The sequence below is a fragment of the Amphiura filiformis genome, chromosome 3 (assembly GCF_039555335.1).
Source record: "Amphiura filiformis chromosome 3, Afil_fr2py, whole genome shotgun sequence".
Lineage (NCBI taxonomy): Eukaryota > Metazoa > Echinodermata > Ophiuroidea > Amphilepidida > Amphiuridae > Amphiura > Amphiura filiformis.
The window spans coordinates 34,454,846-34,469,928 of NC_092630.1; the positions used below are offsets into that span (position 1 = coordinate 34,454,846).

General features: G+C 37.0%; 2 protein-coding genes across 3 annotated transcripts in view; one reads left to right on the plus strand and one right to left on the minus strand.

Annotated features, from left to right (window-relative positions):
* The window catches only part of LOC140148411 (adhesion G protein-coupled receptor B3-like), an 82,850-nt gene that overhangs the window by 42,058 nt on the left and 25,709 nt on the right, over positions 1-15,083 (minus strand). The gene's annotated exons all lie outside the window — the stretch shown is intronic.
* The window catches only part of LOC140148410 (centrosomal protein of 83 kDa-like), a 40,581-nt gene that overhangs the window by 6,475 nt on the left and 19,023 nt on the right, over positions 1-15,083 (plus strand). For both annotated transcript variants that reach the window (XM_072170340.1, XM_072170341.1), the window contains exons 3-9: positions 1,790-1,940; positions 2,604-2,828; positions 3,482-3,730; positions 4,126-4,372; positions 7,485-7,779; positions 8,669-9,032; positions 10,189-10,289. In XM_072170340.1, coding sequence (XP_072026441.1) covers positions 1,790-1,940; positions 2,604-2,828; positions 3,482-3,730; positions 4,126-4,372; positions 7,485-7,779; positions 8,669-9,032; positions 10,189-10,289 — 1,632 coding nt within the window. The remainder of the gene's footprint in view (positions 1-1,789; positions 1,941-2,603; positions 2,829-3,481; positions 3,731-4,125; positions 4,373-7,484; positions 7,780-8,668; positions 9,033-10,188; positions 10,290-15,083) is intronic.

A 15,083-nucleotide genomic window follows, 5' to 3' on the forward strand; every position in this document is an offset into this window, starting at 1 on the left:
GTATCTATATAGATTGTTCGCTTATGGCAAAAAATGTGACTCAGAACACCGTGTATGATATAGAATGGCGTGCAGCACTTAAGGCAGCTGTGTACTCTCAGACATGCTTGTAGTAAAAGTGCAATAACTTTGTAATTATTAGCGCAAGACATATAAAAGTATACATTTTTATAAGGGCAAGACATCAATAAATCTTAATATACATACAGATTTGGGGTAAAAACAACAATTATGAAGAAAATCACAAAAAAGTGAGTTTTTGGAAATATTTGTTAGGTACATCAAAAAAAAAAACACTCTTTCCAAAATATTTTATTTTGTTTTTAGCTCAATCTTGAGGTTCCATTCCAAAAATGTTTTTTTATTTTTTTGATATTGGCCTTAGTTTTTGAGATATTGACCATATAAGGCATCAAATTGAACTTTTTGAAATTCACAAACGCCTACAAATGTATTTGCACAAAATGATGCCTAAAATCGGAAATAGACCAAAATATAAAAAAATGAGAAAACCGTTTCTTGAGTCGATCATGCTTTTTACGATGATCATGTTTGCTTACCTATAGATGCTGTATTTATTGAGTTATCGTGTACCTAAATCGTCATTTTACCGAGAAAATGAACATTGAAATAATGGCCGTTGAAGTTTAAAGTGGTCACATTTTGCACTTTCATCGAATCTCGCAGGAGAATGCGGCAGTTTTTGTTTTTCTACCTTATATTACGGGAACATCGGGTTAATCCACAGCAGGGTTCGAAATTTTGGTTGTCCAGTTGCCCGGGACAACTAAAAAAGTTGCCGGACAACCAAAAATACTGATTCGGTTGTCCGCCGGACAACCATAAATCTAGCAAAAAGTCACATTTGTAGGCCTACGGACAACCAAAAACTTAGACGGACAACCAGAAATTGTAATTTGGTTGTCCGTGGGACAACCATTTATTTTTCCTAAATTCGATCACTGATCCACAGCCCCTTGAGAAGTTTGAGCGAAATCCATTCATAACTTGATATTTAAATCGGGGAAAGAACTTGAAAAAAAACCACATTTTAACAGCTAAAAAGGAGCCATTTGACAACTAGGTTTTTGTGAAATCAGTGCTTCCGTGGTGTTTCCATAAGATGCGCCGCATGCATGCAGATATAGCGTCGCGTATTTGTGCGTTAACAAATTTCGCGACACATAGCGTGATGCGTTTTTGTGCTGCGTGTACCCTGCTGGTACAACAAAGATTTTCTTTCCTTTTCAATTTCAAACACGAGTGGAATAGGGAAATAAAATCCTTAAAATATTACAGTTGGAGTTTACAAATCTGGATTTTTATTCCTTGTATTTATAAAAAAACATAACAAAGTACAAACATATCAAAAAAACTCAATTTTGCGAAAGAAACAATGTCTAGAGTACACAGCTGCGTTAAAGCTATTTACATAATGGGTGACCGGTGCATGCTTATGTGAATTTACCCAAGCAGAAGTTGAGACTTTATCGATGCCTACAGTAACAAAAACCAAATTATATTCGCCAATTTTAAGCCAAACAAACTGTATGGTCAGATATATGTTCATGATCTCCACTATTCAAGAGATTCAGATTTTGAACCCGGAATAATTTTTTTTTTAATTCCACATCGTCTTGTTTCTCCATTGGGGTTGGAAGATTGATGTACACATTGATCCCTACTTTACTTGGATTTACCTTATACTTTACTCAGATTCAACTGTCTGTTATCGATCATTGTAAATGTTTATGCTTTAGTTTTGTTCCTTTCTTTCCCCTTTGATCAGACTGCAAGATGACTTCCGGCGTGTACAACGTGAGCTAGATCGTCAGAGGGAGGATGGCGCATCAATGGAAGAGCGATTCAAATCCCTTATGGCTAGAGCTACCAAAGAGATTGCAGAGAAAACAAAAGAACTAGAGGATCTCAAAACTCAGGTGTGTATCACTGTTTGTACTTGTGTTGTACCTTTATTTATATCACCTGGTATTTTGTAAATGGCATTTGGAGTATTCAAGTACTGGCCTATAGACCTCGGAAACTGGAGGTATGAGAATAATTATTTCAGCGCAATGCGTGTGTAAATGCTTCTCTGGCATGCCAATTGCTGCACGATTTGTACTTAACGAGCGCACCATGCTCTTTATGCGATTCGTTTGTTAACCCCGATGCCACAGATTTGGTTTGTACTTCTAGGTTGAAGCAGTATAATGTCATGACTGTACAGTCCTTTTTCAATACATTATGGAACATGTGGTACACATGTAGCTTTGTGAAAACATACACAGGCATACTGCATACAAAATGCATACAAAATGGTGACCTTGTACTGTATGCTTAGTATGCTACATGTACATAACGGATATGAGGTAGGTATCTGAAATACTGTAGTATTGGTTGATTTCCAATGGATTGTAGATGCCTAAATCTGTCGCATGTCTTAAAATCCCACAAAGATTGGTTCATGGTTAGTCAATAAATAAGAGGCAGGATCCAATAGCACAGGTATCGGTATTCAGTGACTAGTGTGTCTCAGCTCTAAAAAGAGATTACAATTGATAAGAACTCTGAAATGAATTCTTTCATGCATTACATTTCAGACAATAACCCCTCAAAAGCTTGAGTTGATGAAAGTGAAGATAGCGGAGGACTTGGAACAACCATTCAGAGAACGTTTCTCTAAGCTGGACCAGGAGGTTGAATTTTTTCGTAGTGAATACAACAAACTTCGCTATGAACACTCATTTGTCAAATCTGAATATGAACATCAACAGGCAGAACACAAGAGAGTGTTAGAGGAGTTGAAGCTGCAGTATGAATCCGAGGTATGTTGATATATTGGTTGATTTTCATACATAGACCTGTCAATAGCATGTGAATATTAAATAATCGAGGCCGTCAGCCTTTCGCCATCTTGTGGGTATTAATGATCTGTGTGTTCATGCGTCGGACAATACGCGCAGGGCGCAGCTTGCCACACAGCTGTTATCGCACATCAACGCGGTGATTTTGCTGTTCACGCATGGAGATCGAACGACCATCACAGCGTGTACCCACAAGATGGCGGCATATGACGTCACGCTGATGGCCTCTATTAAGTAGTAGGTTATAATGATAATGATTAAATTAATGTGTGACAAAACAGCTTTCCATCAACATCAAAGGAGATACTATTTTGGTTAGATCACCTTGAAATAATATACCTTGCACTTCAGCTACTCTTACAGTTGTATTTATGCAAAGATCATTTGAAAACTTGATGGCAGTTTTAACTTTTATGTGACATTTTCTACCAACAGTTTCTTGATTGGAAATTGAGTGAGCTAAAATAGAATCCTACTTCAGGGTTTTGGGTCAACAGGGTTGAGAAGGGATTTTTTGGGTGACTGTAAAAACAAATAATTCTGTCCAGCCTTAGGCATATCACTTTGATGTAGAAGTTAGTGACACTTAAAATATTCATTATTTATATTTATAGATATCCAACCTGCACAAAGACAAGGAGGCTATCATTGCCAAGTACACTTCTGAGAACAGTCATGATGGACAGCGTGTGCGCACTCTTCACCGTGAGAATGCTGCCCTCAATCAGAAGGTCAAAGGTCTGCTCAATGAGCTGGAGGAGATCCGTGCCCAGAGGGAGCAAGCTGGACTGCAGTCTGATCATGTGTCAAGATTACAGGCTAGGCAACTCACAGAACACATGGCGAATGTTAAAGCTCTGGAGGTATACTTTTGTGTTCTTACTTTGTGCAGTGTGTTCTAACATTTCGGTGTAGTTGGGTCTGAATTCTCAAACAATGAGATTTGTCTGTAAAGAATGAGGAACTTATATAATATTGGATGGCTTTGAGTGTGATATGAGAATATCATTATTGGGCAACAGTCTACAATTAATGTGATGATATCGCTTCTCTTCTGATTTCAGGAAGCTATTTCTGTCAATAAGGAAGTTACAGATGAGATCAGAAATCATCTAGGGATTATTTGATGTCAATAACAAAATTAATATTCCACGTTATAAGATGACAACACATGTTCTGGCGAACACATGTATTAATTGAATTATAATGTATTGTATTCATTTGATGTTTTCAAACATTTAATTATAATGTTTTGCAGACGGAAAAAGAATCACTCAAAATGCATGCAGAGCAACTCCAGAAGGAGCTTGACACTGCCCTAGACGTGCAGCGATCTCACTCCAGCAAAGTACACGATCTTGAGAAGACCAGCATGGAGTTGAAAGGTCAGCTGGAAGAGACACTGCATCAAAAGAAGATTGAGGTAACCAATGCAAAGATGGAAATGGTCAAGTGCAGAGGAGAATTGGAGAGGCAACGGGACATGGTTGAAAATGAATTGGAAGGTGTGTATGACAAATGCAATATATTCTAAACAATTATTTGTAGCATGTGCATCATGTCAATTCCATTAGTCCTTCGAGTTTTTGCTATAACTGAAAAGAACTTGATGATGGTAAATAGATCCCCAGATCCACGTTTTTATGAGAACTTTAAGTACATTGTGGTCAATCCTGTTTCTGTCCCAATAAATCTGTTCAGCCAAAGATTACATGTCATTTTGATGTCATTGTGTCTGATGCAAATGCACAATTTTCCAGTAAGAGTAATGAAGGTACATAGAAAGAGTTTAGCTTGAGGTGTAAGTATATATGTAACTATGATATGAACCTCAAATGAAGCATAAAGCCATTTAGCCAGCAGGATCAGTCGTTACAGACCACAGTAGTGATTCCATTAGGAAAGATACATTGTACATTAACCAACAAATTTGTACAAAGAGCAAAACAGAACTATCAAACAACTAATTAGACTAGGTCTACAAGTATCTGCAATGGTATTACCTGCTGTAGTGATGACTGTCACAAAGAAGATGCAAGTGGCAGTATTCCCAGTATGATCAGTAAAGTTGTATGTGACTGGAGTGACACCAGTAGAAAACAATGAACCAGGAAAATGTGATTCAGAAATAGTTAGGTTAACGCTGACATCATCGGTAGCTTGTGGTAAGATCCATGTTACAGGAACAGAAGACTCATTGGATGAAATTGTGATATTGTCCGGACATGTTATAACTGGTGCTAAATTGTCAGCTGAAAAAAATTATCAAAATAAATAAACCAAAAGAATTGTACACTGCAAAGACAAATTATAACTTGTATGAATTATATGATGTAACCATCTAGGCATGAGCACACTCAGAAAGGTTTACAATGTATGCAGCATGACAAATCAGTCACCTTAACTGCAAGGGTTTCATAAATGTTGTCTGCAGTAACTTACTGACAAAATTGCATGTTATTTTGATTTCAGTTTGTTTCAACTTTTTTATGCAAAGTACAATTTTGTGATAAGAACCAAAAGAGTAACAATGGTATATAGAAAAGAGTTACAACTCTGATACAAACTTCAAATGGAGCATAAAACCATTTAGCCAGCAGGAATAGTCACAGTGATTCCACTAAGAAAGATACATCAACCAACAAACTTCTACAAAGAGCAAAACAAAGCCATACATCAAACAACTAATTTGACTAGCTAGACCTACACATTGCTGCAATGATATTACCTGCCCTGTTGACTGTCACATAGAAGATGCAAATGGCAGTATTCCCAGCATGATCAGTAAAGTTGTATGTGACTGGAGTGACACCAGTAGAAAACAGTGAATCAGGAAAATGTGATTCAGAAATAGTGAGGTTAACGCTGACATCATCGGTAGCTTGCGGTAAGATCCATGTTACAGGAACAGAAGACTCATTGGATGCAGTGGTAATATTGTCTGGACATGTCATTATAACTGGTGCTAAATTATCAGCTGAAAAAAATGATCAAAGTAAATAAAACAAAAGTGTACACTGCGAAAACCAATTATAAACTTATGTACATTATGTGATGTCACCATCTAGGGCGTGAGCAGGTTTACAGTGTATATATGCAGCATGGCAAATCAGTCGCCCACTGCAAGAGTTTCATGAATGTTGTCTGAACGGCTGAAAATAATAAATGCAAAATCAAGTGATGACTTGGATCTTGAAAATTTCTGAAATTTTTGTCATTGGACCAAATTGAACTCCTTACAGGGTCTGCATATCAGAGTAGCAACCAGTATAATACTTACCTGCTCTGTTGACTGTCACATTAAATGTGCAGGTTGCTTTATTCCCAGCACCATCAGTAAAGTTGTATGTAACTGGAGTGACACCAACATGAAAGAGTGAACCAGGATCATGAGAATTGGACACAGTCAGGCTGTCGCTGATATTATCTTCAGCTTGCGGCAGAGTCCAGTAAATATGAACTATAGATTCGCTAGCTGCAAGGGTTTCATGAATGTTGCCTGGACAGTAGCCTATTTCAGGTGGTGTAAAGTCAGCTGGAAGTAATAATCAAGTAAGGTCTACAGGTCTACAGGAATTGTTATAAGCCAGAGTACACAGTAGTGATTCCACTAAGAAAGGTACATTAACCAACAGACTTGTACAAAGAGCAAAACAGAACTAACAAACAACTAATTAGACTAGGTCTACAAGTATCTGCAATGGTATTACCTGCTGTAGTGACCGTCACATAGAAGATGCAAGTGGCAGTATTCCCAGCATGATCAGTAAAGTTGTATATGACTGGAGTGACACCAGTAGAAAACAATGAACCAGGAAAATGTGATTCAGAAATAGTGAGGTTAACGCTGACATCATCGGTAGCTTGCGGGGAGATCCATGTTACAGGAACAGAAGACTCATTGGATGCAGTGGTAATATTGTCTGGACATGTTATTATAACTGGTGCTAAATTATCAGCTGAAAAAAATGATGCGAAGACCAATTATAAACTTATGTACAGTACATTATGTGATGTCACCATCAGAATTCACTGAAACATTAATCTATTGGACTAAATGATCGTTTTACATTTCTACATACGCATGACAAATCTATCAACATGTTCACTGTTATAGCCAAAATATTAAATTCTCGATCATGAGAGCCAACTTGGGTACGCACAGTTATTTGCGTCGAGCGTATTACGCAAAGACCGGCGCTTACGGCGCAAACATAGCTTTTGAGAATTGACCAATCACATGGTCGTTGCTAGGCAAGGTCAAGGTTCGGTCATGCAGGTCGCATCGATCGTGTTATTCTATGAAAATGTACGCTGGCCAGAAGGTACATCCTCTCATGATCGAGAATTTGTTATTTTGGCTATAATGAAGGTTTTCCTTGGCTCGCCTCAAGTTCGGTAGTGACGTAGGTGAATATTTCGCTTGGCAAAGTATCAAATCGGGCAGAGCACAGAGCATACATGTATGCATACAAGGGCGGCTAGTTTGTCAGCACAACTGCAAAAAGGCATTGACATCACTACCAAACTGTGAACCAAAGAAGAGTGAATGCAGCATTTCACAGAATTGCATCCCCAAACAATTCTGAAAATGTATGTTTATTTGATTTTTAACAGATTACAAGTCCAAGGTAGAGGTCCTACAAAGAGCTGTTGATTTACAGACTAATGCAGTCACAGAAAAGGAAAAGGACATAGCAAGAAGAGTGCAAGCTGCTCGGGAGGAGGAATGGGCCAAAGTTAATCAGCTTGAAGGGGATAAACTGGAACTGGAGGCCAGAGTGCAGGAGATGGAAAAGGCACAGTTGGATGTAGAGGGACAGAGGCAAGCTGAGAGAGATAACTGGGAGCAGCAGATCAGGGATGCTGTCAAGCAAAAAGACCAAGCAGAGAAAGACCTTCATATACTAAGGTAGGTTGCTCATCTTGGGTTTCATGTGTAAAACATGTCATTAATTTCCAACAGCATAATGAAAATTAAAGATTTAATGAAAATTTTCTTGTAGTTATTTAAATTTTCTCCAAATCCACATACTATTAAAAAATTAATACAAAAATGTACACACAATTGCTAACAGTAAATTCTATTTGATAATGAAATATCTCCTACCTTAATAATACATTTTTCAAATTACATTTTCCTATGTGGTGGGATACATGTATGTGGTCAGACCCCTGACAATCAATATAGGTCGAGAAATTTTGAGCCTTAATGAATCATCAACAGCAGACCGCATAGCAAACAATCACAGACAAGTGTATGGTCATTGGTCAATGAGCGCCACACAATCAAGTCCATGGAAGTGACGAAGGATATGAAGAGCTTAGTTTCAAAACCCCTTACATCCACTTGCCCATTTTTGAGAACACATCAAAAAATCATCAAAAAAATCACTGATATATGGGGGTTTGCAACAAAAGCAGGTTTTGGCGGAATGCTTGTGTAGGATGAGCATCCTGCCAAAAACTGCTTTTGTTGAAAAACACCTTGTATCAGTGATTATTTTGATGTTTTTTTGATGTGTTCTCAAAATTGGGAAAGTGGATGTAAGGGGTTTTGAAACTAAGCTCTTCATATATTGGTACATGTAGCTACTTTTGAGTAGAGGGATCAATAAGTTTACACTAAATGTAATATTGTGATGTATCAATATCAGTTGCATAACTCCAAACCATATTCAAGGCAACATAGTAGTCCTATCTATTGCCCCTTAATCTACGATCAATTCCAATCTCTTGTAGTTACCTATCCTTTCATGACGTATTTGTAAAAGTATGTTATGTGGAATTACTGTTTGCAGAACCAAATTTGACCATCAGTCCACCCTAGAGAGAGACTTGGAACAAGAGCGACAAGAAACAAACCAACTCAGGGAGACACTACACCAAAAAGAAACGCAGCTGCAGAGCCTTCACGGCATTGAACAAGAACTCAATGTAGACTATGACAAACTGCGTAATACGCATGACATACTGAGAGATGAATTTGAGCGGCAGTGTGATGAGAGCTTGAAGAAAGACAAGGTCGCTCAGAGTCAGATGCATCAGCTGAAAGTGGCCTTCCAGGATGAGAAGGATCAACTCCAGCGCAGGATCCAAGAGATGGAGGAGAACATTGAAAGACTGCATGCAGAAGCCAAGAAAAGAGATAAACAATTTCTCAAGGTAAACCATTATGTGCTACTATCATCTGATTGTAGTGTACAGATTTTGAGCTTTTCTTCTTTCATGTATAGATTCCAAATGATCTTGGGCATTTTGGAAAAGGTTGAAGACTGAAGAGCATTGGATCATGACCATTGCCTGAAAGAGGGCATGGAATGAACATGGGGCTAATCCTTCACTGTGCTATAAAACTACTGTTCTAAGTCAATTAAACATTTAAGTGATTTTCATACACTCTTAGAACCACATAGCCAATCAGAAAAGCCGTTAGAAAAATACGCGGAGTGCATTAATATTGTATAATTGCACGGGCGCAGTACTACGCACAGAGCTTCCGCACGCGTTCGCATCGCTCAAGATTGAGTCATTTTCCTTGCGGGTTGATTCATTTATATTTGCTTGTATTTTCCAACATTTTTAGTGACAGTTTTGTATAAAATTAGCATAAATCACAGCCTTTTATCTATGAAATAGGTTAATAAATGCGTATTACTTGTTGCTCGAGAAATTGTCAAAATAATGCACTTGTACTGAGATGTTGCTGCGTCTAATGCACTCCCCCCTTTGGGGCTCGTGCATTAGACGCACCAGCATCTCAGTACGTGTGCATTATTATGTACAATTTCACTCTCATCAAGTAAGACGCATTCATTAACCTATAAGTAACACCTGTACAAAAATACAAGTGTGGAATTTTAGTAGTATATAGTATGTTACAGTATTACATCTAAACCACACCTTTGCTGTTAGAATGTAGAAATATAACAATGTTTCTAATACAAAATAACCCTTTTTCATACATACGCGCTATTTAATAGCATGCGTGATTGGTCGATAGGTTGTTTATGCCTGGCTTTCCGGTTGTAAACAAACCGCGCAAGAACCGATGAGCGCTCGCAAGTAGGATATACGCGTGTATGCTCGCTGGCTTTTTACGCAAAGCGCGAATGATGTACGCGATGTTCGCGCGCGTCCAAAAAATTAAAACCCTCGGGCATAAACAATCGTTTAGTCATGAAAATATATGAATGAACCCCTAATTTATGTCTTTTGTTCTGTCACTGTGACAAAAAAATATTGTGATTTTTATCAATGTATTGCGATGTATAAGAGACATTGATTTTGTTTACATTGTTTTGATTTGACTGTGCTACAGAAACGCAAGCAGTACAAGCAGAAGTCGGACCAATTAGAAAACAAAGTGCAATTACTAAAAGCTAAGAAGGAGGAACTTGAAATCCAGTGTACTGCATACAAGTAAGATTACATTCATTTTATGTTTTATTATTTTGAAGGCTGGCTAATGGATATGACATGTTTTTAAAAAGTACGAATGTAATATTGTATATAAATTGAACTGTTCACAGCATCACCTAGTATACTATATATGGTCTGGTCATTGTCACGGTAAAGGGTGTAACTTTGGATTTTTAACACTTCAGTAGTGGTCTAATAAAGCTACAGAATCCCACAATTTTTGGCCACATAAGTCATCTAGTTAGCAGCCTCCTTGGGTAGCATAATCATCTTAGGGAGTTACTGCGTTCAGTTTTGGCAGGCTAAAATTTCCATAAATTTGACCTTTTTGATGTACTAAAAAAATAGTAACATTTTTGTAAAGCCATATGTTTTCTTCAGTTAGTTCATGGATAATTTTTCTTATGCTGAAAGTGTAGCCATATGCTCAGTAAAAACTGCCATATTAGTTTTAATTGTGAACAGCCCTGTATTTTTGAGAACCGGACTTCGATATTTGGCGTTTCGGAGGCTTCATTTTCCGTTAACAATTGTTAACAAACTTTGTGGGTATAGCTTTGGTTCATAATTCTTTGTTATTTATTCATTTCTTCTTGATTCATAACAGTTGATTACTTAAGGCCAGTGTAATGGGAGAGAACATGGACCTTTTCGAGCATCATTATTTCTGAATTGTATGTCAAAAGTATATAAAACTTCACTTTTTTACCCCAATTTTTTTGTGACAACTTAGGTCGTGTTCTCACTACAGACATGGGGTCTCGTACCTAGGTCCGAGTCCACATACAAGTGGACTCAGTCCACATTGATTTCGCGTTCTCACTAACACCAAAATACTGATGTAGGATCGACTCCACTTACCCGGATGTTATAATATCAAGCGCTTCAATGCATGACCATGACGTCATTTAATTCTGTTCCAATGCATGTTTTGAGCCGAACTCACGCACAAATCAAACTTTACTATATAGACTATCAATTTGGAAAGATCATGTTTTATTTCCAGGCCCCCTGATATATTCCTTCAATCTATGGATATGTTATTTTGTGATATATGCATGTATTTGGAAAGATCTGAAATAAACACCTCTAAAAACTGTTATTTTATATAGGCCTATGTACGTGTAAAATGAGAGAAATACATCGGGTTGTTATTTCTGATTTTGGTCAAGCACGCCGATTCACACGCAACACAACCTCTATAAAATCACCATCAAAAATACTATTTTCGATTGGTAATTTTAACTCAGTCTAGCAAAATGTACACCCCAAAAACAAATATTACATCTGAATATCCTTTTGTATTATACTGTAAAGCCCAATGTCGTCTTGTTTAATTCTGAAACTGGATAAAATCCGGGGATAAAATCTGTATCTTGCCGCGATGCCGTTGTTTTCACCTTGCACGAGAAGCATGCTGCTCATCAAACTACGGCAAGCATCTCGTACGAACGAACATCCGTGTATATCCACTTTCCCCTCGACTTTTCCGCATAAAAAATAGATATTGTAAATTACATGAAATAATGCAAATTTGTTCTATAATACCAGCTACGAATTTATAAGTTGAAAATGCATGTTTAAATTTTATCATGGAAAATTATATAATGTAGACATTATATATTGTATAGGCCTATATAGTACAACGACGGTCATCAAGGTTGTGCATACAACATTTCCGGTATAAGTGGATCGAGTCCACTTGTAAACGCGTTCTCACTATGCTGTTTGATACCACGTCCTAGGTACGAGACTACCTCAATGAGGTGGTCTCGATGCTACATCCTGGATGTAGGATCGAAACCACTTATTTCGCGTTCTCACTATGCTTGGAAGTGGACTCGATGTAGGATCGAGTCCACGTCCTGGTATCAAACAGGCATAGTGAGAACCTTAGAAAAAAATCCGTTCGGAGTAAAAAAAATTCAGTTAGCTTTTCATAAAGAAGAGACATGAACTTAGGGAAGGTTTTTTATTTTTTGAAATTCATCTCTTTTTGAAATATTGAAAAAACATGTGAAAAAAGCAATTTTGTCACTCTATTAAGCTAAAAATTGCACAGAATGGTGTATATTTTTGTTTAAAACAAATATTTTGAAAAAATGAGAAAACCTTCCCTAGGCTTTGATGTATATGTACTCTAAGCGATAGTGCAAAAGTTTACCTTTTGCTTGCATATTTTTCGAGTTATCTTGTCACAAAAATCGTGCAATATTGTCAAAAGTGAACTCTGAGAAATCGATGTTTTAGTAAAAAAATGTCAAAATTATGCACAAAACGTCCTTATATTTTAAAACGGCAAGACTTTCACGCTTGTAAAAGCTGTATCTGGTGCATGGTCTAAATATGCATCTTTTTGCACCAATAAAACTATAATGTCTGCTTTCAGTGCGCCAAAATTCAAAATAATTAAAAAATCTAAGTGGCATTTTGACTGCAAATTTTGTTTTGTTTACACCACATTTGCGGCGTGAACAACAAACCGAATGCGCCTAGACTGCGTTGGACATACGGCGCAGAGTTGCGCCAGCGTCACGCTAAGCGAATCGCGGCGTAATCAAAATAATTTGTATTCGGCGCATTTCTGACTCATTATTTCCGCCAATTTACTAAGCTGTCTTGAGCCATGTGACTTTTAGAGTTGAAAAGAGTGAAATAAATCAAGCAAAAATACGAGTAAATATTAGCAAGTTGTATTTTATCAGTTTTAAGTGAAAGAATACATCTTAGTGTTCATAAATATCAAGAAATCTCAAATTCGGGCGTGAACGAATGTGTCTTCCATTACTCTGGCCTTAACTTGAAATAGGTAACAAAAATTAGCCGATTTGCAAGCTTTTAAATTTTTAATAAAATCTTGACTTCATAGAGGCGATTTTCCGTTAACTCTTTTGAAGCCTCCGAAACAAACTGTTCAACTAGCTTGTGCAAATATAAATAAAAGAGCTCATCCAATCTATTTATCAAAATGTAGCAAAGTAGATCCTCAAGTCACTTGTTTTTAAACAGTGGAGATATATATCACCGATATACACATGTGCCGTGAGCACTCTTAATTGAGTGGATATGCACCTTGTCGCTGTTGTTGTTGTTGTTGTTGTTGTTGGTGTTGTTGTTGTTGTTGTTGTTGTTGTTGTTGTTGTTACAACTGGTGAATTGTATAGTTTACAACATCATATACTTGTTGGATGCACAAGTTGCTTTTAAATGTACATATCATATCTGAGAATTAATGATAGGAAGAGTAGTATGAACTGTTCATATAATTTAATTTGAAGTAAGGCATATGCTAGATGTCAAAACTGTGCACTTCAAAGATATACTTGAATTCATTTCATCTTTCCTTTCCAAAAATGAGTACTTTCATAACATATTGTTAGTCTAAAATATGTAGTGAAAATAAAGTCAACAAATTTTCTGCCAAAACATTTGTGCATGCATCCTTGAAAAAAACAATGATTGTATTAGACCAAGTGACTGCAATTATTACATTTAAAGGTAGGTGGTCAGATTTGTCAGGCCACCCATCTTTAAAATATCTAACCCTTACACTAAAAAACCACAAAATACCACGATGAAAAATACTGCGCATGCATGAATCCCAGGGTCTGCGATGACGCAATCACCCTAAGTGGTATATGCTCACAGAATTGCTGCACGGGCAGCGATAACCCGTGTAGCTACCGGTCGGTGATCATGTGGTTGGCATGCGGGGGGTCAACATACACATTCATTATTGGAAAATAGCACATATGGCAGCTATTCCTTTGTAAGTTGATAAGTGAGGATCCGAAAGCTTATGCATGATTATTGTTTTTATTTTGGAACTTTTTGATATCCATTATGATCACTCGGTATCACTGTAGGCAATAAAACAAGTGGCAGCTATTTTATCCTGTGGTAACAAAGGTGTTTCTAAATAGCTGCCGTATGTTAGAAGGCAATATCAATACCTTGCAACTTCAACACCACCAAGGCCACCCTAGACCACCTTCAATTTTTTTCAAATTTTACACAGTGTTTTCTAGCCCAATGGAACATTTTAAGACTAGGTAGAAAAAATCTGCATGACATGAGGGGCGTTTGATGCACCCTAATGCGGGGGGTCAAAGGTTCGAATCCCGGGGGTGCCAAGTGACTTCTTTGTTCATCTTCTCTCCTTTTTCGTTTCTTCTTTAACTTCCGATAGCAAAAAGCAGGGTTGGGTGTAGGGTTAATCCATTAGATACATTAAAACAAGATACTTTAAGATGCATCATAAACAAACACCAGAAATTAATGTCAACAATATATAATAAATTAGAAAAATATGTTGTTTTTTGTGTGTGCTTTTTCCTTCACTACTACACCTTTTGTAATTAACCATTAAAAATGAAATATTGATAGGCTTAATAATATAGCAGCATTGTGTTCTAAAACGTGTTTGCACTTAACGATAATCAAAATTAATTTAGTTCAAGTGCTGCTAAAAGCCTTGCATAGTTTGTATACATTTTACTTGTTGCTTTTTAAGTGGTTACCAAGGCAATTTCAAGTTGCTATAGACTGTTGATTTGCTTATTGTAAGAGACAAAAGAACTGGAACATTCTCAAAATGTGAAATAAATCACATGCACAATCAATGTTTTGATGAAAAGCAATTTAGAGTATGTTTTGTGTACATTTAATTTAGAAAATGACCGGAGAGTGCTTATGAGGCTTAATACTACTGACATTTCATGAGTTAACCTTCATAGCACCTTTTTTCTCACAAAACTGGGTCCCAAAATTCACCAAAAACATTACTAATTGACC